The following is a 27,278-nucleotide window of genomic DNA, read 5'->3' as shown; positions in this document are numbered from 1 at the left end:
AGAAAGTAACCAATTTCTACCCCAGGACCAGTCACTGTCCCGACTGGTAGGATCTCCTTGAGGACAAAGCACAGAGGTATGATGAGGGGTGCCAAAGGTCCTATCAGAGCTAGGAAAGCTTTTTTGCACCAGTACAGGCGGGGGGTTGACCTGTTGGAAAGTAGCTCTGCCGAGAAGGACCTGGGAGTGCTGGTGGACAGCAAGTTAAACATGAGCCAGCAGTGTGCCCTTGTGGCCAAGAAGGCCAATGGTCTCCTGGGGTGCATTAGGCAGAGTGTTGCCAGCAGGTGGAGAGAGGTGATCCTGCCCCTCTCCTCAGCCCTGGGGAGGCCTCACCTGGAGTACTGTGTCCAGTTCTGGGCTCCCCAGTACAAGAGAGACATGGCACTCCTGGAGAGAGTCCAGCGGAGGGCTACCAAGATGATTAGAGGGCTGGAGCATCTCTCCTAGGAAGAAAGACTGCAAGAGCTGGGCCTGTTCAGCCTGGAGAAGAGAAGATTGAGAGGGGATCTCATCAACGTGTACAAGTATCTGAAGGGGGAGTGTCCAGAGGATGAGGCCAGCCTCTTCTCCGTGGTGCCCAGCAACAGGACAAGAGGCAACGGGCAGAAACTGAACCACAGGAAGTTCCATCTGAACCTGAGAAAAAACTTCTTCACTGTGAGGGTGACAGAGCATTGGAACAGGTTGCCCAGAGAGGTGGTGGAGTCTCCTTCGCTGGAGATATTCAAAAGCCGTCTGGATGTGATCCTGGGCAATATGCTCTAGGTGACCCTGCTTGAACAGGGAGGTTGGACTAGATGATCTCCAGAGGTCCCTTCCAACCTAAACGATTCTGTGATTCTGTGATTTTGATTACTCTTTGGCATTTCGGCTGCAAAGACTGCAGATTTGGGGAGCATGAGCTCCTGTGCAAGTTAGTCTCGATCGTGCCAGACTGCTCATATGAAAGCAAAGTTTCCAAATAAGATGAGGATTCAAACAAGATGTTTTGCATATAAACTATTTCAATTCAAAATTACTCTCCAGGCAGAGAAATGTATTTTAAAAAAAAATACTGAGAGCTTTTAAAAAGACAACTTAATTTGACCCCAGTTTACTTTTTTCCTGCTTCTTGAAATTAGGAGAGAATGAAAAATTCCTGCATGGGTAGGCATTTACCACCCTCTGGTGCTTCAGTTTACTCATCCCCACCTACAAAGTGGGGTAATAAAACTTATCTACCCCATTGGAAATTTCTAAAGCTTGCATCCAGACTTACAGACACTCATTTGTTAGGACAGCTCGGGCATGACTGAGAGGAGCAATTTGCATGGGCAATAAGAAAAAACACAGGTGGGTGGGTGTGCATCTGTGTGCATGTGCACTCCTAGGGTGAACAGCAGATGCTTCCCCTTCTCTCCTTTTCTGCTGCCATCACTTTGTTCTCCGTTCTTGCATTTTGCTCTTCTTTTCCTGCCCTCAGTTGCAACGGAGAAGTACCACAAAAGGAGACGACCTTCTAGGAGCAGCTATCCCTGCTATCGAGGCAGACACATGAAGATGCAGCTAGTTGCAAAGTGATCCACAAAGCTACCAGATGTGACGTTATATGGTCTGGACTGATGCTTTGTCAGCACCTTCTTGCTCTCTCTCCACCTCACACACTCCTGTTCAAGATGGAAATCAGGCACAGTTTCTCCAAGAGCCTGGCCCCTGGTCTGGGAATATAAATCTCTCCTTTCTGTGCTAGCCCTAGCCACTTAACTGGTCTTCAGCTGCCAAAGAATGGATTTGACAAGAGACACCCAAGCCCACAAATCTTTACTCAAATTTACAAATCTCACTAAAGAAGAAACTTCTTTCTGGCAAGGAGGTGATTTACAGACCCATAGATCTTCACTCAGCTTGGGGCAGAGGTGACAGATGAATTTTCAAGCTCTGCTATTGTTGGCCACATGCATAAAGAACTGCAAGAGCAGGATAAACACAGTACTTCTGATTTATAAACCCCAGCACCAGTTTCGCACACCTGCCTACTCGCTTGTAATTCAAGCTGAGCAACAAGCTGCCTAATGGCAGCAATGAACAAGTCTCCAAGGGCGCCTTGATCAGCACCCAAAAACAATTCTCTGGCCCTGTGACGCACTGGTCTTTGGCACGTCTGCATCTGAGCCGAACCTCACACACTGGTCTTGGTGCTCATTCAGAGGAAGTTGAGAAGCTCATTTCCCTTTCCATTTCCAGATCTTCTCTTGATACCACCAACAGAGAAGGTAAGCTTCTTAGCTCTCCATTCCCAGACTTCAGTAGTATTTTTAGTTGCTAGAGTTCTAATTTTCACCTGCCTTTGTAAGGATGCTCCAATTTCCAGTCTCTAGTCTCAATCAGAAACCGGTCTGTGTGTTCAGATGACTCAGAGCTCAGGTCATCTTGTTTCTCATGCATTCAGCAGCAATACCATGCCATAACACAACAGCGCTTTGGTTTCAGAGTGGGGCCTGAAGGATGGCTACCAAAGGCTGCAAAACGTGCAGTCCCTCTTAACAGATTAAGCAAGTACTTGATTTATTAAGCTGGACCAAACATAGCCATGCATCAGTCACCGTATTCCTAGGTAGGGCTTACTTATTGTATGGTGAGATACTCCATTGCTATAACAGCAACTCCAAGGAGTATTATCATTGCCTTTCTTTATTCTGTTCCAGAGCATGAACAACTCTGTTGGTATCAGATCATGCGTCAAGCTAGAAGCTTAGATGTTCCGCACCTGTATAATGAGAACAACCTTCCTGAGTTGAGAGAAGCAATCTGTGTCTGGTACAGGTGTAGATGAGGAACCTGCAAACCAGAGGAAGCAGGGTAGGACACAAGGGAAAGGGGAGAAAAGTCCAACTCCCTCTGGGTCGCATCTCAGCCCACTAAAATTGTGCGACAAAACAGGTAATGCAAGGTGGCATTCCAGACAGTCACAAGCAGTCCCTCTCCGCGTTAGCTCCCTGGAAACCAAGAAACATCCAACACAAGCAAGCTGGCCTCACTTATGGCCAACTTACTGCTTCGCTTGTGAGAAAAACAAATGCCCAGAGGCTGGGTCCTCCCTGGAAACTGCGTGCCAGGAAGGCAGCTCAGGAGACATCAAAGTGAAAACATTAACAGTAAAGGACTAGTATGGAGGGACAGTAATAAAGAGCTGCAGACGGTTAGTATTCCCTTCTTGATTTTAGTAGGAAAATTCACTAATTCTGCCTTCCAGCTCATCTTCTGTTCAACTGCCCCAGAAGAACAGCAAGGGCCAGACCTCTTCCGGCCCGCTCACCAGCCACCTCTCCTTGCGTCACGTTAGACACTAGCTAGCCAACGGGCTAGAGCCTTCTCCATGGGGTACCAGTGAAACCAGACTCACAAATCAAACAAATCCCAGAGACGACCATGGAATAACAAAGGCTTCCAGACTTCAAACACAAGGCAGTGCACAGACCAGAAACAACTCCATGCACAAACAAGGAAGCGCATCAGACAACGGCACAAGATTTTGCCATCTTTCCTGCATTGTTATGATTCCTAGAAAGAGGCAGGGACATCCCCAGTCCCCCAGTAGCTTTTACTTCCCCTGCTGAGAACATCATCCACAAAAAAAAAAAAAAAAACCCTCTCCTGGATTGCGCCTGTACTAGCAAAAAACACTTTGGGAAAGAAGCAGCCACATAGGTACATCACAGAGATGGTGCCAGCAACAGAATCAAACCCAAAGGACACATGGTTAAAAGGGAAGAGAAAAAACCATCAAGATCGCAGAGCCAACCTACAGATGATTTGAATGTCACAGTGCACCCCACGTGCGAGGAGCGCTCAGCCACAGAAGAGGGAGGCCCGGTGCCTCCGTTGGCCCATAAAGCCTCCAACATATATCCGAGGGAAACTACTTTGGCAGAAAAAGCTTAACGCTCCCATTCTTTTAGTGCTATAAAGCGACTCTTAACAACCGAAAAAATTCCCCTTCGGTGGCTAAAGGAACCAGGGATTCAGGAAGCTTTTACTCAAGCACATTGCTAGGCTGAACACGTGGGAGAGAAGTGCCACCCCTGCAGCAGGTAGAGGCATATTTCAAACAACGGCTTACTTTATCGACCAGCAGCTGCTCAGCTCCAGGCTTCAGGGGTTTCCATCGACTTCCACCGTTCCTGCAGTCCCTGCGCACCTCCAGAGTCTTTGAACCCAGGTCGTTCTCAGCTGCCAGGAGAAAATCCACAGGAAAGGGAAGGGGGAAAAAAAAAAAAAGAATGACAAAAGATAAATGCTGTGCTTTCGCTCAGGCTGGGGGCGGAGGCTGTTCTTTCAAACGAAAGAAACAAAACTGTTTGCAAGAGACTCATTCAACCCCTTCTTTAGGAAAGAAAAAAAAAGAGGGGAGCAGAGAGTATATTTAGGAGCTTTATTTGGCGCTCTTGGGATACAAGAGAAATAGCGTAGCTTGGATACTACAAAAACGCAGGCACAAATTAAGAGCCGAATTCAGAGCTGGCGTAAGCAGGTACGGGCAGGCAGGCTGGGTGTGAAGCCAGAAAACGCTCCCAGAAGCGCCGGGCAGCACGACAGTATAACCTGCATGCACTGATATTAAAAGTACACCAGCTCCTTAGCTCATAACTGCTAACAGCACCTCTGCAGTTTGGGAGCAGCAGGCATCCCACCTTTACGGTCACTGGGGTCTACACGACGCAACGCCTTGAAAAAGAAAAAAAGCTCCTCAGATTTATGCAGGGAAAGAAAACAAAAAATACAATGGAAGTGTCCATACAAATCTGTTTTTCAAAGAAACTGGGGTAGTTTTCTCATCCCAAGTATTTCGGGCCAACTGCTCGCAGATGCAGTTCTGGTCCAGTTTTAAGCAAGTTACACCTTTACCCCAAACTTAGCTTGGCCCTACTGATGGTCTATACCCAAACGCAAAACCAGCTTGTGAAGAAGAGGCACGTGGTGGAGGAGGGCTAGCAATTTAACTTTAAAAACAAAGCTCCGCTTTTCTAAATCAAGCTGTAACTTTTCAGCTCCCCATCCCATCCCACTCTTTTGGGGGGGGGGGGGGGGGGAGGGAGCAAAGTGATCATTGCAAGTGAGGCAGAGGTGTTTCCCTCCCACAGTTGGCAACGTTGGGTTTTAATGCCACCCTCCAGCAGGCCCTTCACGCCCCGCTAGCGTGGAGCGATAGCTGCTGGGAGGAACCATGATCCTCCCAGCAGGGAGGTGCTGGGATGAGCACCACGCGTCCCCCCCAGCAGCTGCTAGCGCAGACTCCCAAGTCAGTAGGCTGCACGTGGCCCAGGCAGTGCATAGGCAGCAGGTGGGGATGTACAGATGTGTGTGCGTGAGAGCGCGTGCGTTTGCATCCCCTGGAGGCTCATCATCCCTTTCAGCATGAAAGGCATCTACAGGAAACAGCCAAAGTCTGCAATTCTGGCCTAAAAGATGCACGACCCTAATCATCTTCTTCCTGATCCACTTCTCACCTAGGCAGAGGTTTCCATGTGTTAATCCTGAAGGCCCTGAAACCAGCCAACAAGAGGGTAAATGGTCACAGGCGTTGGGAGAGCGGAGATAAACACCCCAGGGGCCTGTGCTCCTGCAGTTCAGGTCACCCTTACCTTACACGGCAAAACACGCTTGCTGCAGGCCACAGAGCACTGCAGGCCAGGAGCCAAGAGCAAACGTAACCCGCCAGAGCTACAGCTATGAACCCTGTCCCCTCCTACGGGACGGGGCTGAAGGACTGTCTCTTACCAGCAGCACAAGCAAACAAAACCCCTCTAATTCTTGACCCCATATGTCTTCTGCAGAGCCACAGAGCTGTGGCTTCCCTTGCGCCAGACCGCTGAGGACCCTGGAGCGCTTTGTCATCAGGCACGTCAGGACACAGAGCGTTGGTCGGACTCACAAGTATAGGCTAATTATTAAATTCACAGCCACGAGCCTAACGCTGCTCTCAAATCAAAAAGATGGGGCCTCTGCTCCTGCTCAGGACAGCAGCACAGACAGCACCAGAGCCGGGATCCTGCTCGTGGCCTGTGGCATGCCTGGGTGGGCAACAGTCCTGCTTTTCTGCCAGCGTTGCTGGGAGAGAGATTGCACCGAGACCTATTTCCTAACCGCGATCCTGACGTAGGCAGCCTGCTGTTATTTTTAGCAACATGCATTTCACTTTCTAGACTCGTAGAAAATCAAGCTGCAGCGCGAGCACCAATTATAGCAAGCGGATGATACCGGGCTCCAGAGGCAATGTGCCGACATAGTAGCACTCAAGAGCAATGTGCAAACCCAGTAATGCTCACGTTTTTTTTTAAAGAGAGATGCATGAGTTGTTCCCCATGTGCTAGAAACGCGTGCAGCTCTACAAAAGGGCCATCAGTGAAAGAGGCAGCTGCTTCACCTCTTCCTCCCTGGTTCTGCTCGCTCCTGATGTGCTGCCACCACGCATTAACTCTTTGGATTCCCAGGGTGCTATTTAGCGACGTCAGCAGAGCCTGGCAGTTTTCCCGTACCCGTACATAGCCAAATTACAGGATTCTTGGTGACAGCAGGTGTCCTTCAGGAAACAGATTTCCTCACTCTAATTATCAATCTTTTTAATTAGAGGTTCAAAAAATGATGTCACCTATTCAACCATCAGCCTGTTTACCTGCCAACAGAATGCTCTTCCAGCAAATGCATTATGTAGCGCTCTCCTCTAGCATCATTTTGAACAGGACAAGTTACAGTGACAATAATCAAGTTCTCCAGAGGATAGTTCAGCACAGTCTCTGGTTCATGACACACTTTTTGATCAGGAAGAGCACCCAAGCAAGATGCGAGCTTTCTTCTGCTGTCCTATGTTTCCAGACAAAGGTCACACCTGAGCTGTCATCTGAGCTTATTTGGAGTATCCGCCACCATCCCAAATGGCAAGCGTTCACCATGGGGACTGATAAGGGAACAGAGAGCCAAGAAGGAACCAGGAAGTGAAAACTTGCACAGAAGTTGCTGAATGGCTTTTACACCTCACCTGCCCATCTGTTCAACTTCTTGTAATCAAAATATAGGGACTATGATCACAGAAATGAAAGAGAGAAAATAGCCCTAATTCATAAGAATATTGTAGATAAAAGGACCTTATTAGCTAGAAGGAAACTCCCTGTAGCATGCGTTTTTCAGAGCCCTCTTTTCTGCATCTACGTTTCTTACAAGCCTGAAGCCAAACCCAAGCCACGCTTCTGACTTTTCAACCCACTGCTGCCCTTGTCTTGCTCTGTAGGACACATGGGCCTGAAAGAGAAATCTGGGAGTAAAACAACCCAAAGCTACTCACCGCCTGTGCTCAGTAACAGCCGCCTCCTCCAGCCCAGCTGGTCCAGCCCCATTGGGGTGCTCTGGGAGAGGGGTAAGGAACGACATCTCTCCAGGAGGATTTTGAAGGGAGGTGCTTGCGGGGATGGATGAAGAGGATGAGACAGAGGCTGGCAAGAAAAGGGTTGGAGAAGAACATTACCCACATTTGTCAAACCTTGGACAAAACAATCACAGCACATTTAATAATATATATATATATTTTTAAAGACACTGTAACACATTTGGGACATCCTCAGTCAGATCTCACCTTTTTGGGTTTTTTGACTAAAAGGTTAAGACTATCAGACTGCCCTAACTCCCATTTCACATGGCTCACTACCTTGACCGCAGCTTGAGGGTAACACTTTTCAAGTTCCTTAAGTCCTAACAACTTCTAGCAGCACTTAGCCTCCTAGGCTCTTTTGGAAGCACCACCTGCTGAAAATTTCTCTGTTCTGGGTGGCATTTTGTCTATGCCTATCACCAAGTAGCAAGTCCCAGCGGGAACACATCAGCAGAATCCCACAGCCAGGCCAGGCATGGCTGCAGCAGAGCTGGAGACTAGCACCACTACAGCATCACTAGGCAGGGACTAACAGCCCCAGGCTGGGCTAAAACAGGGCCCTGGACCCATGGGAGTGGGTGGCGGCCCCAGGGGAGGCTGGTCAGGGCCATTAAAGCCAATTAGCACCCTCAGGGCCCTGAGCAGCCTCCCTTCCCAGCCAGGTGTGTCCTCACATCTGATAGAGGTCTGGGGGCAGCAGGGGCCGTAGAGTGATTTAATTGCTGGGAAAGGGATAGGGTATGGGAGACTGGGCCTGGGGGGGGGGGGGGTAGAGGGGAGGGGCTCAGGTTGCCCCAATGATCAGTTCACATATCAGGGCCAGGATGGGCCTGGTGAGGACAAGCAGGGTCAGTTGCAGCCCAGTGATGGCAAGGCTGTGGTGGCAAGACAGCCTCAGGGTCAAGCTGGCCAGTCAGCCCACAAGCTGAGGTCCAAACCAGCAGGGCCCATGGCCAGGTGGGGGCACAGCCACAGTGGAGCTGGAGACCAGCACTGCTACGGCATCACTGGGGCAGGGACTGATGGCCCCAAACTGGGCAGGAACGGGGTGCTGAGCCCTGGGCTGGGCTGGGCTGGGCTGGGCTGGGCTGGGAGAGGCCCCGGGGGAGGCTGGCCAGGACCAATAAGGCCATTCCCACACCTTGGCGCATGTCAGGGGGAGTCCTCGCTGTAAGCTGGGCACTTCTGGGATGAAACTGTGCTGAAGGATGCGCTGCCAGTGCGCAGCTGCCGTACGATCCAAGTTGAAGCACAGCAAGGGAGGACAGCTCGGAGATGTGCTTCAAAGGGTGCCCCTGAAGTGAGCTACTAGACACACCTTTTGCTGGCCTACAGACAACAGGAGACTGCTAATCTCCGCTCTTCTCACCAGGTGGCTGTGTGGCCCATCACCACTGGCCTCCTCGTAAGGTCATGCTGAAGACAGGGGTTAGTAAAGCAGTGGAAAATGGGGTAAAACGGATTTTGAGAAGCAGTTGCAGCGCTTGAAGAACACAGGCATGGAGTAGCACAACAAGCCTTCAATGTCTCTGCTTGTGGTGTGCTTTAGTAGAACAATCTGCTCATCCTCCTGCCTGCCCAGCATCTTCTCTCTAGAAACAAGTTTTAGAATAAAGCTAGAATACCCATCAAGAACAATTCCAATTAACTGAAGTATTCAGCGTCTTGCTGATAACGGTATCTATGCAAAAGTGAAATACATTAGTAACAGGATGTCATTTTCCTCATTCCCAAAAGTCTTAACAAAATACTCCCTTCCAGGGAGTGTTCCCTTATATTTCCAGAGGTCATACAAGGTCTCTTCCAATTCCACAAACAGAAGCCTACAGATGGTCTTCAAAGCGTACAGAAGGCGAATAACCATAACAACAGCACTGCTATTATTACTGTGCTGCTGGATTTTCTAGGTCTTTACCTGAAATATTTGCTTTTTAGCTTATAGCAGTAGATGGAAACACGGGTAATATTCACTGCTGATCAAAACAGGTCTAAAGTCTCGCTACTGTTGCTAAAAGGTTAGCTCTAAATACCTACTGTTTTAACCACTTGGCTGGCCTGACTGATGCTTTGGGATGATCGGTTAGAAGAATAAGGGCTAATTGTATTGCCCAGCGCTTCTAACGCTTGCTCTTCAGAGCATCACCTTTTGGACCAGAACAGGGCCCCAGAGCACCTGATGCATACATACACCCAGCCAGGCACTACGCACTACGGGGTTGATTTGCACCTTCTTCTGCGCATCTGTTACACGGTGTCACCCTCAGCAAAAGCTCCCCTGCAACGTTTTTTCCTTGTACTAAATGCAGTACCTACCACCACAATTGTTTTTCCGTTATTATAGTGCACCTCATCTCCAGGTTCAATCCTTACCAGGTCTCACATGGTTCAACTGTAAGGACAGGACAAATGACACCACTGGGACCAATTTCTAGCTCTTGGAAAATGCCAGGTCGTTTTTTGGGAAAATTAGAACAATTATTTTTCCAGAAAGATTCACAGAGAAACGCAGAAATTATCATGGTGGTTCCCCTGGAAGCTGACTGGCAGCAACTGCTAACATTCACTATACCAATACTACTTGAAACAGTAAGACACTTGCAATTGATTGATGCACCTATAAAGCAGGCAAGTACTCTGGCTATACCTCAAGGTAACATTAATCCGAAGGAAGAATTATCTTTCCTAGCTAATTGGAGAAAAACATTGGAGTTTTTTCATTATCCTAGTTTAAGAGAAAAAAGATCCTGAAAAAGGCAACTGTATGGTGGTGTTTTGCAGAAGAGTTTTTTTTTTTTTTTTACACATAGTTCAAACTCATGCTTTCCTCTTTATTCTCCGTGACATGTGACAACGTGGCAGTCTAGTGTATAAGCCAAGAGTCAAGAAGTCAGCAGAGAATTCGGTTCACAAAGGTCAGGAAAAGGAAACGGGAGGACTACTTTCCGTGAGGCTCTTAGCCCCAGTTAGAGAAGCTGATCTGCCATACTTCCATGGCCCCCGTCGCTTACTGGGTGCCTCATATGCTTTAGCCTGTTTGTCCTCGAGACATGCAGCAGCCCCAGTTTTCTCGGACGCGCTCTTATCTTTATTCACAGCTGACGAACCAAGCAGACAGGCTATAATCGCCCCAAAGGCACGGTGGGAGCCTGCGGATGAACTAAGGCTTGATCTCTCATTCGCAAGTCCCAGCACGGGCACCGTATCCACTCAACCAGTAGCTTCTCTTGACCAGAGAGCAGCGGGGAGGTAAAAGCCAAAGTCAATTTTCCGGCCAGAGAAGTTTTTGACACATGGTCCCTCTGTCGCACAGGCCAGCGACACCCAGAGGCCCCATTCATAACACTGAAGGTGGTAGGAGACGGACTGTAGGGAACCAAATGAAAGCAAGACTCAATGAGCATTTTAGGAAAAACACGTGGAAATCTGAATTATCCATGTGTTCAGTGGGCGACTATATATATGCATGTAAAGCCTATCAGCTTTGCAGGCTCAACCTGCCTTTCACTGACAATGCTAAAAATATGTTTTCAAAAAAAAAAAAAAAGCCACTATAGATAGCACTAAATATAGGCTTTAATTCAAGATTTTGCCTGCATGCTGTGGTTATTAAAAATACAAAAATCTGAACAGCTTGGAGTTAGGCTTTAGAGGTTTTGTCTCTTTTAAAAATAAGACGATTGTCAGTCATAACCATATTAAAGACCATAAATACACAGGCTCTTCATTCTGCAACTAAATCATGTTTCACTGCAGACTAGAATATAGTGCTGCTTTGGCAACAGCAGGATTTAGACAGTAAAGTACTATTTCTTAATGTGAAAGGAGTGTGAAGTCTTTTATAAGCAGAACTACCAGCAGCTGGCTGGGAGACAACCCAGCTTATTGGCAAAAAACCGACAAGATAAAGCAAGCTCTGAAGATCAACTCTCGGAAATACACATTTCCCGGTTAGTGTCATCTGATAGGGAGGGGAGGGAGAAGAAATCAGCTCAGCGGTCCCGTTCCCGCACCAGCTCCCAAAACGCTCTGCAGCAGACAGGCAGGAAAGCGATCCCAAGCTGGAGGTCACTCCGGGAACCTGCTGCCTATCGCTGGCAACGTCTCGTCAAACACAGACAAAGAAAGTTAGCTGTATCTTCCTCTTGTGAACAGCCGAGCTGCCGCAACTGCTGTAAAACCAAATTTCACGTCCGGGGGAGAAGCTGAGAGCTTCTGAGTTCACAGCCGGCGCGCCGGCTCTCGGAGCGTGTCTCCGCACGTGCATCCTGCGGCGGGTGCACGCCCAGGCAGATCAGCGATCCTGTGCTTCCAGTTAGACCCGCCGGGCAGGGAGAGTCCCGGATTTTCCCACGTACTGCACCGCGGCGTGCAGCTACTGCACAGAAATCACGCGAGCCAGCACTACGGTCAGAGCGCCGATCGCGCCACCGGTGCGGGTCGTTCGCGGCGCTATCACGGTCCGCAACGCGGAGCGCTGGCACGGGCACCTCCATGGTACACGGGCAGGATGGATCCATAAACGATACTGAGCCAACGGTAAGGGGACACAAGCTTTTCCACCTTTTCCACCGTACAGGACACGGAGGAACCGGCAGCATCAGTACAGTCTTGACGTCTGCCCCAGGGAAACACCCGCCGCTCGTCCGCGGTGACGCTCAGCAGCAAGTTTGGCTAGAGAGCCCCACGCATGTGCTTCCAGGGCTCTGACACCAGATTGCCTGGGGAGCCTTGGGGATCCACCGGGGGGCCTGGCACCTGATGCCATGGGTGGATACCTTTTCCCCCAGGTGGACAGCTCTGTAGAAAGCTGATTTTCACCCTTCAGGCAGTCATATTCCCCCGGAAAACGACATCACAAAAACAACTCTTTTATACATGGGACCATAATAGCTTGCAGCCAGAAGCAGTCTGCAAGCCTTTTGGAGATAAAATTCAAAATCCTTTCAGCAGAGGTGGGTTTTTTGCTCCTTAAAAGCAAATCCTTGATTTCACAAATAGCCAGCAGAGGGCACAGAAAGACTGCAGTGAAAAGCCCTCTGCAAGAGTGGCAGGAGCCACACATGCAAGGGAGCTGCTCGGCACAGTACTCAGTCCCCGTGCATGGCCTGAGACGAGCAGGGAGGATCCCTCTGCCAGCAATGAGCCTAAATCATGTTTCTGCATCCTAAAAACTCTAAACCGGTGTCTGAAATATGAAGCTGCATCCCTATTTTGCAAGTTTTCCTCGGGTCATTCGGAAGGGAAGCACCAAAACCTTCACACACTCTCCCTGTCCTATGGTAACTGGGGTGGTTTGAAACCCCGATAGAAACGCCTGAACCGCAAACCAGCCTATGTGGCATCAAGGCTAAGCACCACCTCAAGCTACTGAAAGCCGCCAAGTACAACTTCTGGGCTAAGCCTGACTTCCTAAGGCAGCGTGCTACCTGTCAGGAGGTTATGGTGCTTTTAGGGGTGGGGTATGTCACTTCTTTGAGTGGTGACACTGACACTTTTATAGTTTACAGCCTTAAACTGGCAAAAATCTAGACAAATCTGCATTTCATCTTTCAGTAATTTCTCAGCTGTCAAAATAAGCAAGGCATTTTCTTTCAGAGCAGTGAAATCTGCAATTCGCTTCCCATTGACAACTTATTTTGGTTTTTACTGCTCTTTCAGTTCTTCAAAATATTTTTAGCTATTCTGTTTCCTAAGTTCCCAAGAACAAATAAGAATTTGAGATGGGATCTGAAAGCAGTTAGGCAATGGGGAGGTTTGAGAACAAGGTGGTTTTCTACCTTTCTGCACCCACTCTTCTCACTAAATGCCGCTGCACTACTATTTATTTTACAGCATTAAGATTAGAATCCTATTGAACTGTTCCTTGCCCGTAATATCAGCCAGTCCCTGCCCCGAAGACCTTAAAATTTTAATTGGAAGACCCCTAAAGCAAGAAACACAGGCATTAGCTGAAGGAAAGTGCAGCCAAACAGGAGATTTAATTTACTGCCCACCTAGGAACGACACCCAGGTCTCCTAAGTCCTTCGCACTCCACCATCCTAATCCTCCTAGATCATCTCCTAACAGGCCGGGTCAGGGAGCCTCAGTGAGAGCCGGGATCGCTGCGCCTTTTGTGGGAGAACGTTATTTTGACAACATTTGCAAGAGCTATTTCCGCTCTAGGCAGGTACCACATTTGGAAGCTCCTGAGTGCTTGCTTACAGCACTTTACCCAGCCAAGATGCCCCATCCTGGCAGCGCTTTCCCCCTGCTTGCTGTTGAGGGCTGCACTTGAAAACCAAATCCTTCACCTCATGCAAAGCAGCCTGGAAGTGGAGGCAAAGAGCGGTGACGAATGTCACCTGGGGAAGAGGGGCCAGCAAAGAGCTGGATTTATCCCCAAAACAATGGGAGACCAGAGCTCGCTGCTAGCGTCACAGTCAGGTTTAACTCACTCCTATTTCACGTTTATTTTTGAAAAAACTTTTCCAAGCGCCACTTTCTGGTGCGAGATTGGCAAGCACGTCCCTTGGGTTCCTCGGGACATTTGTGCCTGGGATTCCTGATGGGCTCATCGTGTACCTCAGGTCACAAAATGGCGCATTGCCATTCCCAGAGTATTCCTCCTTTGGCCTGGCTCTTGACTGCTCCAGGCTTGGCTCTCCTGCTAGACCACTTCTCTAGCCAGAGGGCCTGGGACCCCGAAAATGTTTGCGGACCAGGGTGGGCTGTGCAGTTTCCCTCCACCCTGCTGCTCCTCTCCCCAGCGCAGGCGGCAGGCATGGAGCTGCAAAGCCGGAAGCTGCGCTGCTCGGGAGGTTGTTAGTGCTATCGCCGCGCTCGACGGGAACTCAGGGGAGGTTTCCTGTCCAGTTATCTCAAGCGCCATACTTAAGTTTCTTGGTCATGTTTGCAAGCTGCAGCAGCTGAGCTGGGAGTGACCATGTCTCCCGGTCACACAGCTGACCTGGGAAATCATTTAGATTTTGCTCTAGAAGCTCTGCGATTAGGCATGCAGCCATGGCCCTCAGCTAGCTGTTTCATTTCAGAAATGTATCTACTCCAGCAAAAGAGTGCCAATATTTTCCTCTGCTTTGCTCAATCCTTTCATGCCTACGTTATCTTGCTCCTGCCCAGAATTCTTTCAGTTTGGTCCCTGTGAAGGGAAACATATGATATCACACCATAACCCTCTCTCATTCAAATCCCTCCTAAAAACATTTCTTCCTGGAGGCCACAAGAAGTGCCTAACCGCTATTCACCTCGCTTCATTAGTGCCTGGAATTACAGAGTGAGCTGTCTTTATTTTTTTGTATTACACAAAACAGAGCAAAAAAACAAATCCAGGAATAACTAACAATGGTACTGCCCATTTTAACTGAGAGTCAGAAGTTCAGATTTTTTTCCCTCGGTATTTCTAATCTGCTGCCAATTTTCAAACACTTCCCCTCTTGGCTCTGAAGTTACCATGATCCCTTTTCCAACAGGGAACAATGTCATCACCTCCGTAACATCTCTGGGCTTTCCGAGCCCAAAAGGGAAGGAGAAAGTTTCTCCATGACTTGACCTGATTTCCCTACCTGGCACTTCCCAAAAAAAAAAAAAAAAAAAAAAAGGCATCATTTCAGCCTCAGCTAATCAGCGGGGACCCAGAAGAGAACAGTTGGGCTTCAAGCTCATTCCTACCATAGCTTGTCCACAAAGCTGCACTGTTTCCTTCAGCTGGCACCGAGTGACTCGAGCCTCAAAAGATCCTTCAGTGACTGAACTGGGCACAAAATTGCCTCCTCCACAAGAAACAAGGTTGGGACATGTTGGCCACTGACAAGCAATAGGCTCATACGACTGCTATCACTCATCTCTTTCTGCTCTATAGGAAGAGGTACGCGTTTGATGGGCTCAGAGTTAACAGGGGGGAGACTATTGACCTCAGGACGCCATCGCTCATCCCACATGTCTGACTTCCTACCTGTGTGACTTCTGAGCTTTCCTAGTGCTACAAGCTGGACCATACATATTTGTGAGACCTAGAACCTGGCCTAAAATACAATGTCCACTTAACGTTTTGACAATTTTAAGGGCTTGAGAAGACTTCTTTTAGGGAACGCGCAGCAGGAATGCACTGTAGTAATTAGAGCCACGATTTTCAAAGGGGTTGAATGGATTAAGCGACTACCATTACCCACCTTTCAGTCAGGGCTGCATGTTTAACCTCCCAAAAAGCTATGTCATTTTGTGTAGAGACAGACGCAAGGCAGCTCTGACCAGACCTCAGGCCAGCATGCAGTCACACTAGCAAAGCATTTCGCTCACATCATATACCAAGGCTTTCTGTCACAGGTTCAACACCAAACTAATGAGGCCACACAGCTTCTGACAAGTTTGGAGGATGGAGAGAGTTTACTTTCATGTGGCAGAGAAATGACCTGATGAGGTCGACAAGACATGGGACATCTTTCTTTTCTGTTCTTGTACGATGTGTCAGGACCCTGACGCATGACTGGGATTTTCGGTGCTGTGGGATAACAAGCACCACCTAACAAATAGCAACTACCGCCACCACCACCACTGCTTTCGTAGGTACCTCAGAACACAAGGACCACAGTGATATTTCTCAATACAGTTTGTCCATTGCACACTTTAAAATTCTGAATTTGCTAAAAGTGCTTTTGTTACAGGTTTCTATTTCTAATTCAAATGAACCAAATGCAAAAAGCAAAGAGAAAATAAAGGTAGTGCCTGGAAATAAATAAAGTCCTGCTACAGCTCTCTTCTGAGTGCATTGTTAGAAATGACATGGACAACAGATCATAGCCCTCAAGGTTTACGTTAACAGCTCAAGGACACACCAGTTAAAAGGCTCTTCTTGGTCTGATATAAAAGCTGTGTGTCTACTGCTATCATTCATATGACAGTCTATTTTACTGAAAATCCCAATGAGATATATATAAAAACACTTTCAAGTGAAAACCATCTTCATCAGAGATACTGTATAATAACAATATGGTCTTATTGCTAGCGTTACAGTAAAGACTACTCATACCTTCCCATTGTTGAGCTTGCCAAAGGAGACAATTGTACAGACGTTCATTTGGAACGGATGGCGCATTTCATTGCAGTTAAAGTCATCCTCTCTGTCAGGTATCTCGACAGAACTTTGTTCTACAGGTGAACTTGTTCCATGCTTTTTGACGGGGTAGTCAGTCCGCTCTAAAACTTGTTCTTTAACCGTTGCACATTTTAAAGAAATCACTGCAGAAAAGTCACAATGAGCGGCTGGAGAACTACCCAGGTCCCCAGTACCTGGATTATTCACAGAAGGATCTTGAGAACGTGACAGCTTCCGGCCCACGTCCTGTGTCTCCTGTGGAGTACTGCCTGTATCCTGAACCTCCAGTTCATCCGTACACAAGTCTTTCAACTGCAACTCAGTACTTCTCAGCTCCTGCATATCCAGTTCGGTCTTTGAAAGTTCCCAAGCCTCTGCTGGAGACCGATCCATGTCTTTGGTATCTACTAGAGCACTACTCACATCCTCCGTATCTTGCTTAGTCAGTGTCTTGTGTGGAAATTGTGACAGAGCCTCAGAGGGGTCTTGAGTATTTAGCACGGTAAAAGAGTCATCTGGGAGCTCTGGTAAGGGGGAGGTGGATGGTTCCGGCCCAAAGGGAGAAAGGGATGTTTCATTAAAACTATCATTCTCGCTGGCCAGGGCAGAGCAGCCAATTTCTTGCGATACCTCTGGGTTTTTGCGATGCTGTGCAGGCTCCTTCCCTGTTGAACTCTCAGAACTCTGATTATCCCAAATGCCTGAATCTGGAGACTGCAGAGATGCTCCCACCGTGCAGAAAGCCCTCGCATTCTCATTCTCGATAACCAAGGACTCTTTGTGGGAGGTGGCATCCTGCCTCCGGCTTCTGAAACTGGACTGAGGCCTCTTCTCATCTGGTGAAAATGCCCTTGAAGAACCTCGCAACTTCCTAGCTGCCTCAGCAACACTGTTAAAGAACTTCACAACACCCCCAAAGTGAGTGGCTTTGGTCGCACTGTTTGATTTTTTTCGGTGGCTAAGATTCTCCTCACATCTCGTATCAAAGTCAAAATAAGAAGTAGAATTATCAGTTATATTTTCTAAGTTCTGGAAATTGGTTTCGACTCTTTGATCTGGAGGCTTTGAATTATCTTTGCTAGTTAATGAAATTCCTTTCAGATAGCTCCAGACATCAGAGCTTTTTCCTCTTCTGCTCTCCTGTGGGAGCACAATACACCTCTTTTGATTGTCCCCTTCTGTAATTGCAGAACTCTTAAAGTTTTCAAAATTCAAAGGCTCGCTCTTTCTAGCCGGTATTTTATGGCAGTTACTATCATTATCTTCGCTCTGTAATCTGACGCTAATATCCCTGAGCCATTTATTTTCATTGGCATCAATTTCTGGAATGCTGATATTCAGCTCTACATCTTCAAAAGAAGAATCCAAATCATCAATGTACCCTGCGTATGAGTGGCGGGAAGGCCTCTGACTCTCTCCCAGTTTCTTAACTCTGTAGACTGCTCTTTGCCCACCAGCATGATGGTCCTCCTCAGGGGCACAAGCAACCTGAACTTTGGATGCTCTCAAATCTGCATTCTTAGACATGTTGGAGGTTCTTAGCTTTTTTAAGGACCTCACCCTGTCCATGAAAGATGTTTTTTTTTCTTCCGAGGCCTCAGAGGTAACTCCAAGCAGGATCATGGATTGGGGTCGTTTGTTATTCATGGAGGGACCTTTCCTTCGACTGACAAAATTCCAGATCCGGTTGCCCTTGGCCTTCTTCTTATACCTGGGTGCTTCTTCCCGTTCATTCTGGACTGCACCACTGGAGGTACAGTGCTCAGCACTGCAGATCTCCAACGCATCAGTACTCCCTTCCTCCATGTTTGCTTGGAAAACCCTGTTTGCATATCCATTTGGCACTATCTCAGGACCAGTGTGCTGGGAGCCCTCTATAACTTCCATATCTCCGGCTGGTAAGCTGGTATCAGGTGTCACAGCTCCATTGTCTTCAGATTGTTTTCTTTATAAGACTTAAGGAAAAAGAACAAAGGAAGGCAATTAGCAACAGAAAGTTTTTTCAGAAGACACATTTATTAAAGCATTGAAGGTCAAACCTTATCCCAGGACCTTATCCCAGCAGTGGTGGCTTTGCCACCGATTTCACTGAGCCTGAGATTTTGCTCCTAAACTGTATAAAGTTTAAAGCCACCCAAATCCGATTTAAACCACTGAAGATTTAGTGACCGCAAATAAACTTCCTGCATTAATAAAGTTACCACAAAGTATACACAGATTACCATAAATCACATCTTGGTCTTACAAATCACTAGGACTCTGAATATACCAGAGTGCCTGACAGAGAAGAAAATTACAGTAAAATGTCCCAGCGCATGTAACTGTCATCTTTGCTAGCCCTATCTGCCAGGAGCTAACAACACGCTCCTGATGAGTTCAGTCTCTTCGGGCAGGCATTCAAAGGAAAGCTAGGATGAGCCTTTTCCTGGAACCGAGGCAATAACAGAATATTTCAGTACCAGAAAACTCGTGGAATATCTATGCCAGGTTTTCCTACTCTATCTGTGACACCAGCTTGGGAATCCCTCGCTGGAAACGGACTGCTAAATGGAAGTTGTCAGGCTATCACTCAACACTACACAAAATACACATGTTCCCTTCAAGTGACTTCCAGCCTAAGTGAACAAGATTAAAACCACAGGTACCCCCCACAACAGCGATGGAAATCCCTCCGCACCCTTGGTGGGAATACATTTGAACTCCTACTCATACTGATCCTAAATCTTCCCTTCCAGTGGGAAGGCCTCGCAAGCTGGTCCTGGGTTCGTTGCCTATCTGTGCAGCTTGCAGAACTATATGCCAGGCTCTGCACAGGGTTAAATTCCCTGAATACCCTATCCCATCCTCAAGGGGAAAAAGGGAGCAAGACTAGGGACGAGAAAGGGTACAGCCCCAGAGACACAGGTTTGGTCATAGAAAAACTCTCAGCTTGCTGCCTAGCAGAGGGAGAACAGGCAGTTATCCTGCAGCACTGACACAGAGGCATGAAGCGCTCTCCCACTGTGGTCCTTTTCACTCTGACTATTCTGTAAATAGCTCCCGCCTGATCTATAATGAAATCCATTACATTCACTATTACTATTAAAACCAGAGTTACTGATGCAGTGGCTACCACCCGGGGGACCTTAAGAGCGTGGAAAGGCTCACCGTTGCACTCAGTTAAACAAGCCTTGGTTTCTGCTTTTCCACCACACCTATTTTCAGTGACCAAAGCTCACCGAGACCTCCACAGATGGCAAAAGCACCAAGGACCCAGAGCACATCCAAGTGAGGTTGAAACCCTTCACAGAACCATCCTACCACCCGGCTTCTATATGAACTGCATCCATCTGGCTTTCGTTGCAACTGTGACATACGAGCCACCCCAAGCATTTTTTTGGCACCAACAGTAATTAGGGTGACAATGACGAATGTTTATTACAAAGGGTAACTGTAAATAAAAAAGAGAACACCCCAATGTCAGTGTAAAGAAACTATCTTCCATATGCATACCTTTGCTCTGCTTTGGCCCTATATCTACTCAACTCACTGCCTTTTGTCAGCTTTTCAATGGAGAGATCTTAAAAGATGATCTCCTTCCCCAGGTAAACACCTAGTTTGGGGCCTACGCAAAGACTAACCATCACTTAAACAATATAATACAAATTTACATGGGTTCTACATGCCCTCATGTGGAGAGGGCAGAAAAATTTTGTTAAGAAACACCAATCATCAAGTGGGGCTGTTCACCCGGCAGGAGCTCTAGAGCCAGGCAGACTTTCCTCGTTCCCCGGGCTGCTCAGCTCACTTTGGGCCCACGAATCATTCACAGAGATCAGCTGCAATTTAAAGAAGGAAGGAACCACCGGGGAAGCACCACGAGCCCGAAACGCAGGGCGCCGGGGCCGCTTCAGACCAAAGCAGCTTTAAACCACACATGAAGCAGAGCTACCGCCACGAAACGAGGCCCGCGTGCGCTCAGCACGGGGAGATGGGATCCACCGAGTACTCTGGAAGCTGGGAAGCACCAAAGGCCGCTGTTGGCCTGGGGCAGCATTCGAGAGGCCGACAGGCTGCCAGCAAATATTCAGTGGGAGAAAAGCAGCTTATTTCTGTCTCCTGCTCCCCGGTTGGGCCTGCAAGGCCATCTCTACTCAGCGAATCTCACCATCTGCCCGCAGAGGAGCAGGTCCTGGGCGCTGGCGCCGAGGCTTCGCCACCCACCCAGGCTTTCAACCTGACCAGGAAACCTTGATGGAGGGTGGAGGGGTGCAAGGAGATCTGAGGAACAAGGCAAAATAAAAAGCAGGAAGGATAGAGTTTTTAAATAAACTTCAAAAACCTTGACTGGGGGACGAAAGGCTACAAGAGTATCTGATCAGCTGTTACACGTCTTTCCAGGGAAAGGAAGCACTTTGGACATCCCAATGAGCCAGAAAACTAAAGCGATTAATCAACCTTTGGTTTTCCCCTCCCTCCTAGGGCTGCAGGCTCCGTCCAAGATGCCAAGTCTTAGCAAGCTACCACATATCAGCTAAGCTGGACACCCATCTGCCCCTGTAAGAAAGCCTGGGGTAAAGCCATTACCTTACACCTCTTCACTGCCAGCTAAATTTCCTCGAGCTGAAGGAGGGTGGCTCAGCTGAGCGTTTGGCTGTGGCGCATCACTTTGCCCAAAAACATCCGTGTGCGTTTGGGCTACAAAACATCTAACACCTCTTCTGGTGAGGAAACGGTAGCTATCACTCAAACACTGAAACCATTCCACGTTACAGGAGCTGCTCTGGTCTCTACCTGCTGTCTACACCTTCACCCAAGACGCTGCTGTTCTTGCCACAAAAATGACACTTCTTAATTCTCAAAATCCACCTTTCTTTTTCAAGCGATTTAGGTTGAGAAGTTAGGACTGCACAAAATCCCAATCAAATGGCACGAGGCGTGTTACACAAACTTGTGTGTCTATGGCCACGATCCTCCTCCAAATTCTTTGCATTTTTTCTTGCACTGTCCAAATCTTAAAGAAAGAACTAGGCACTTTGTATCTCATTCGCGATTGCATAACATTTCCTTGGCAACAAGGCATTTCTGACACGAGACAGGTGGCTGTAATATCAATTTGGCTCCTTTTAAGTGTGACTTAGCAGATAGAAACAAGAGGAGAAATAACACCGGGGGCCAGGTAACGCCCGCTGAAGTTACCAGTTTCTCATGGACGTAGTGGACACTGAATCAAGCCCAAGCATCCAGGCCAATCTGTCACAAACTACCAAGCGGGGACTGACGCTTTTCTTGGGCAATCTTGTTCTCCTGCGCTGGCCAGCAAAGATTCCCGTAGTAATTTTCCAGGTGTTATCCACAGCCGTGGCAAAATAAGGCTGTCTACGTACCCAAAGAAATCAGGGTAGCGAGGCTGGCTAGCAAAGAAGCACCGATTCTGAGAGGTCTTCTGGCCCAGGCAGAGCTTAGCTGTGTCAGGAGACCCCAAGGATAGACAAAAACTCCTCATTTAAAACTGGACAATTCAGGCTACTTCCGAGGCTGGTAGAAAACAATTCCAGAACAATATTTTATTCCATAACAGCTCTTGGGCAATAAGCAGACATATTTTATTGCATGTTTAGTGCTGTAAAAAAATGCTTAGTGCCATGTTTAGTGCCTTGAAAAGAAATGATACGTTAAAATGCTTAGCTGTTAGGACCTCTGTCTAGAAAGGGGACCTACAGAAGAGCTCCTGGGTTAAATATTTGAAAGGACTCTCACAGCCATGAAAAGTTTAAAAAGTCAACTGAACCACAACTCCTCATAGGAAAATATAAGGAAACATGGAGCAGATGTTTCAGGAAACTTCTTTGCGGGGGATGGATTTCATCAGCACCTAGAAGCAGCACAGGGGGCTGTAAATCAGAGCTCACGTTGCGTTGGCTCCATGTCAGACCTCCGAGCAGGAGGAAATTTCATTTAGCAGCAAAACTTGGCAACAGAGCGGACTCCCAAACAAGTGGCAAGACTCCACCCAAGCAGGCCACAAAAACCATGAGGTCACGGAGATGCTACGCCTTGGACCCAGCATGCGGCCAAGCTGCCAACATGCTGCGTTCCCTGCATCGCAGCCGCAAGTTTGCCCCCCCACCCCGGGTACCGAGGAGGGTGTTTATGGATATGCAGGGAGCCAGATGGGGGAAACAGCCAAACAAAAGATCCATTGGCTTTGTTGTTCATCAGATCAGCCAGAGGAACATGTGCCACAAGGAAAGGGCTGGGGGGGCAGGAATACCTCTTTCCCCAGCGATTACATTTTTGTTGGATTACATGACCGTGTAATCATAGATCAATTCTTTAATCAAGGTGCGTACGATCTCTTTCACCTCTGCTCTCTGGAGTGAACTTCTTCAGTAGTGTTTTTTTAAACTGTTGCGGACAACGAGTGTCCCCAATTAGATCGTACAGTTCCAGCTTTATGCAGTCACTTTTCCTTCTCAGAAGACCACCTATCCCCAGGCATCTGACCAAAGCAGTTTTTTCCCTTCGCTAACAACCTGACACTGTCAGTGCTGTCGAAGCTGGGTTCTGATCAGCCACCAACACCACAAGCATCCGTTTCTTTTTCATCTGCTCCTTTAATTGCAGAGCTGTCACAACAGGGCTGCACTGCCAACGCTTGCCCCCTCTCTTAGGTCACCACTGCTCCCTTGCTGCAGATTCCCAGAAGTCACTGCCCTGCACATCTGCCAGTAGAGGAGTTTGGTCCCTAATTTGCATCACACGAAATCACACCAAGACTGTCACCTGCTTAAGCTGCCGGAAAGCTTGTCCTTACCTTGTCCATCACCTGCTTCAGGTGCGCTGAGGGCCACGTTTTGTTCCAGCAGGTCTAGAGGGCCAGCACTTACACTGAAATAGCAGTGGGAACTCACCTGGGCAGAGCTAAGTACCATTATCTACTGGGAACGGGAGCTCATGGTGAACTTGCCCCTTAACCAGATACATGTCCAAGAGCATTTCACGCAAGCAATGGCCGAGCTGCTTCCCTTCCCCTGCTCATGCTTGGGACAGCTCTCCAAAGCTCTCAGGCCCTCTCTTACCTTTCAGCAGCCCTAAATTTGCTTAAAACCCCATCGGCTGCTCCTAGCAGCACAAGGCGCTGCCAATTCACACTCAAGGATTTGGGACTGTGCACTAGGCAAGCTGGCTCTCTTGCAAGGTACTGGGAGCTGGAATGTGCCCAGGGCCTCCGGGGACACGAGCTTCCACTCTGCTCTTCCTCTGTGGAATATAAAATAACAAACAACAAGGAGCATTTGGCCATTGTTTGTCACGGGAAGGGGGGCGGCGGGGACAGGGCACACGGCGGAGCCGGCCAGAAGGCATGGCTAAGCTAAGGAAGTCCTGCCTGGGCTTCAGTGTATCCGCTCCTCTCCAGGAGGGGCGGGGGGAGGCAGGAAGGGGAGAAAATAGAGAACAAATGATCCTATAACCCTTGAGAGAAACCTGTCTGCTCCAGGAGAGCGCATTTAGCTCCAGAACGTGGAGCCTCTTGCTATACAAAAGAAAAAGAGGAAAGAAAACTCCGCCAGTTCTTCCGTTACCATGTTCTACCACTGGAAAAATGGGAGGAAACAGATGTTAAGCTCTACAGCGTCAGGAAATTATCTCTTTCATGAGGGTACAGTTACCTCAGTGTATTTAGGTCAAATAAATAGCTCGAGAATCGTGACTTCTCCCCCTTTCTGTTTATGTCTCAGCAGACATCTCCTCGGTCTCTCCTGGTGCTGCTTTGAAGAACCAGCCACAAAGCGTCGCTCAGTTTTGCACCGTGTACGCCCAGACGCAGCAAGCTGGAGCCAGGCACACTGGGCTGCTGAGCAGCAGCCCGACTGCCCACCCGGGAGGTCCTCGCCCGCCCTAGCGCAGAAAGCCATCGTTGCCAGAAATTGCTGCAACTTTGTGGTCCCTACAAAAATTCAGAATCTCGTTTACAGGACAAGGAGGACAATTTGCTGCTATGCTTTGGCCAGGCACGGAGTCACTGTATCTTGTGTATTTATTTTTTAAATAAAAGTGGAAGGAACATGGACAAGAGACTTAGGTAAAACATCTGTTAAAGGGATCTCCAGGCCTTCAGCAAGTGCTATATTACAGCTTTCCGGTGCTGGCTCCCCAAGGAGGGACAAGCAAGTGCCCATAGGAAGCGACCATAGAATTTATCCATCATTTTATGTGCTCTGCAAAATACGTTACACGGGAAGTTAAAAGTCTCTCATTAGCAGCAGGAGGTGGCCAGACAGCCAGGAGACCAGCTTGAATCCCGCTGCAGCCGGGAGGGGACAGGCGAAACTCAAGCACTGTGTGACTACTCAGCAGCAGAAGTGAATCTGAGGCAATGGTCTCACTCTGTCATTGACGACAAGACTCGGTTCCTCGCACACGCCAGTCAGCCTGTGCTGAGCCATCATGGCAGTGCCAAGATTTGCTACTGCGATAGGCCGTCAACAAAATGACCATAGAGCAGATTTCGCCCTGACACAGCCCAGTAAACCCACTGTCGCTGCTCAGACAGCTCTAGTGTTTAACACCCTTTCCCTTGTGAGGATGCGCTCAGGTAAGGCAAGCAAGAGCTCCCATGCTGACTGAAAGCAACTCCAACTGCACAAATAGCGTGCGTTTCCAACCACTGCACATCATACTCTCAAGCATTTGCTACAACAGGATTTTCAGTGTTTTGCCCGTAAAACACGGCACAGGTGCTCCAAAGCTGTATGCACAGCGATTTGCACTCCGTGAAGGAGAGCTGCAGCTACAGCAGCATGATTCTGCCCGGCACGGTTTTCACTGGTTTAAGCCAAAGCTTTTACAGTACTGGGACTGAATTTGTGTTTCTGTTAATTCAATATTCACTGAGCGGATGGATGGATGGATGGATGGATGGATGCACACATAGCTCCACCAGTGTATTCATAAAGATGGAACTTGAAACTTCAGTTTGAGTAAATCAGTTCACTCATGTATAATTTAAACATTACTTCCTTCCCATTTCAGAGAGCTTTGGAGTCTGTGTGATGGCTAAACACAATGAAATTAGAGCAGGCGACTCATTTTGCCTACAGCCAAAGGAGAGACAGAGTTGTTCAGCTGCATCTGTCAGATAAACTAGACTCGAGCTTCTGCTGCCAAGGGAGGGACGAGCTCCAGAGTCAGGGCTCCACGAGCACGATTAACTGGTGTGATGCTGCAGAAAGGTACCGGGCCTCGCTCATGTACAGCAAATTGGGGGATCAGCACTTGGCCCCACATCATGCTGGGCACCTCTCCCCCCACTGAGCCCTAAAATCTTCTGTCAAACCAGCAAAAGCTTCATTCATTTCCACAATGCCTGCTCAGAAAAGGGAGCCATGAGTTAACTCGCCATGCAGAGCCAAGCAGGAGAAACTGAGGAATGAAACACAGAGGCATAAAAGACCCTGTTAATCGGAATCAAAAGCCAGGGAAGGTTTAACAGATCAGTTCCTAGCAAACCTACATTTCAGGGCAAGACCCTGCACAGGGCCCAGAGTGATACTTAGCTTTGGCATCATACTGGTGGCTAAGTGTGTTTCTCCGGACCCACACAGCTGACACGTGAACTGCAGGTGAGAATCCCCCCTTGCCCATTGCATCAGTGTTGTGTTCATGATGGCATTATCCCCCGCAAACCTGCTGGCATTTCTGTAAGGCCTTTGTTGCAATCCCAAATAGTTTAGCTACACAGAAAATAAAACTGAAGTGAGTGCCTAGGACGTCTGAAAGGATATTTTTTTCTGTTGACGGTCAGGACGCAGAGGGAGCCAGAAAAAGTAGTCATGTTCCAGAACAAGGTTATGCTTGGATGTGTAACGGCTCATTTCCCCCAGATCTTCTCACCGACTGTGGCCATCATAATATAGAAATGCCTGCAGTTACATATAGGTTATTTAGGCTGTTCTGTAGTCACCTGAAAGTAGTTAGCTAGCCATAGAAAAATTCAATTATTGTCCAGTAGAACTTGTAGGTATCCTCATACCACGGTGATGAACTGAAATGCAACCGTATAGGCAGATTCAGGGGTCTGCGCCCGCACCCACCCCATCAAAGTCACATGAATGATGTCAAGCCACTGGTTGCCATGCTTTGCTGGGATGCTGGGCAGCAAGGACTTCGCGACGCTCGTTACATGACGTTGCATTCCAAATTAATCTATTTAGTATCCTGACCCTGGAAAGCAAACAGCTAAAGCAGCATCCTCAGAGTGTTACCAGGAAGGGGGATGTTGCGTGGGGCCCACAAGTCCAAAATGGAAACAAGTAGAGGACTACTGGCCATCGCTTTCCATGGCAGCTTCTCTCATCGCAGGCACCCACCAGCTCAGAGGTCCACCGCGGGACACGGCGTCTCCTCAGAGGAAAGCAGAGAGTCCTCGGGAACTTTAAAGCTGTGACATTCCTCCACAGAGAACCCACTAAAAACACTTTCCTTCTCCGAAGTCCTAAAGTAAAAATGCACGGCCATCTGTAGTCTTCACTAAGAGCACAAAGCCATAAGCAGCACTTAATTGTTTATACCTTGGGACAAAGATAGTGTCCAAATAATTGTCTATTGTATCCCAAAGACAGTACAGGAAAACTCTTCCCCTAGCAGGGAGCCTACAGGTCACACATGCTTCTGCCATAACATTTGCTATAAATAATCTTCTGTTGAGCAAAGGTTTGTTCTCCTTACAAAGCAGCGTAAGGCAGCCTCTGTGCTCCTATCAGTTTCAGCCATTAGCTCTCCCCAGAGAGTGTATATCCTAC

General features: G+C 48.2%; 1 protein-coding gene across 3 annotated transcripts in view; it reads right to left on the bottom strand.

The window, feature by feature from the left end:
* The window catches only part of ARHGEF9 (Cdc42 guanine nucleotide exchange factor 9), a 221,374-nt gene that overhangs the window by 177,254 nt on the left and 16,842 nt on the right, over window positions 1–27,278 (bottom strand). For all 3 annotated transcript variants that reach the window (XM_068956872.1, XM_068956873.1, XM_068956874.1), the window contains exons 2-4: window positions 16,429–18,449; window positions 7,322–7,469; window positions 4,103–4,212 (exon numbers count right to left, since the gene is read on the bottom strand). In XM_068956872.1, coding sequence (XP_068812973.1) covers window positions 4,103–4,212; window positions 7,322–7,469; window positions 16,429–18,381 — 2,211 coding nt within the window. In that variant the 5' untranslated portion in view covers window positions 18,382–18,449. The remainder of the gene's footprint in view (window positions 1–4,102; window positions 4,213–7,321; window positions 7,470–16,428; window positions 18,450–27,278) is intronic.

This window comes from Struthio camelus, chromosome 11 (genome assembly GCF_040807025.1).
Source record: "Struthio camelus isolate bStrCam1 chromosome 11, bStrCam1.hap1, whole genome shotgun sequence".
Classification (NCBI taxonomy): Eukaryota; Metazoa; Chordata; class Aves; order Struthioniformes; family Struthionidae; genus Struthio; species Struthio camelus.
This window is presented reverse-complemented; position numbering and strand designations above follow the sequence as displayed.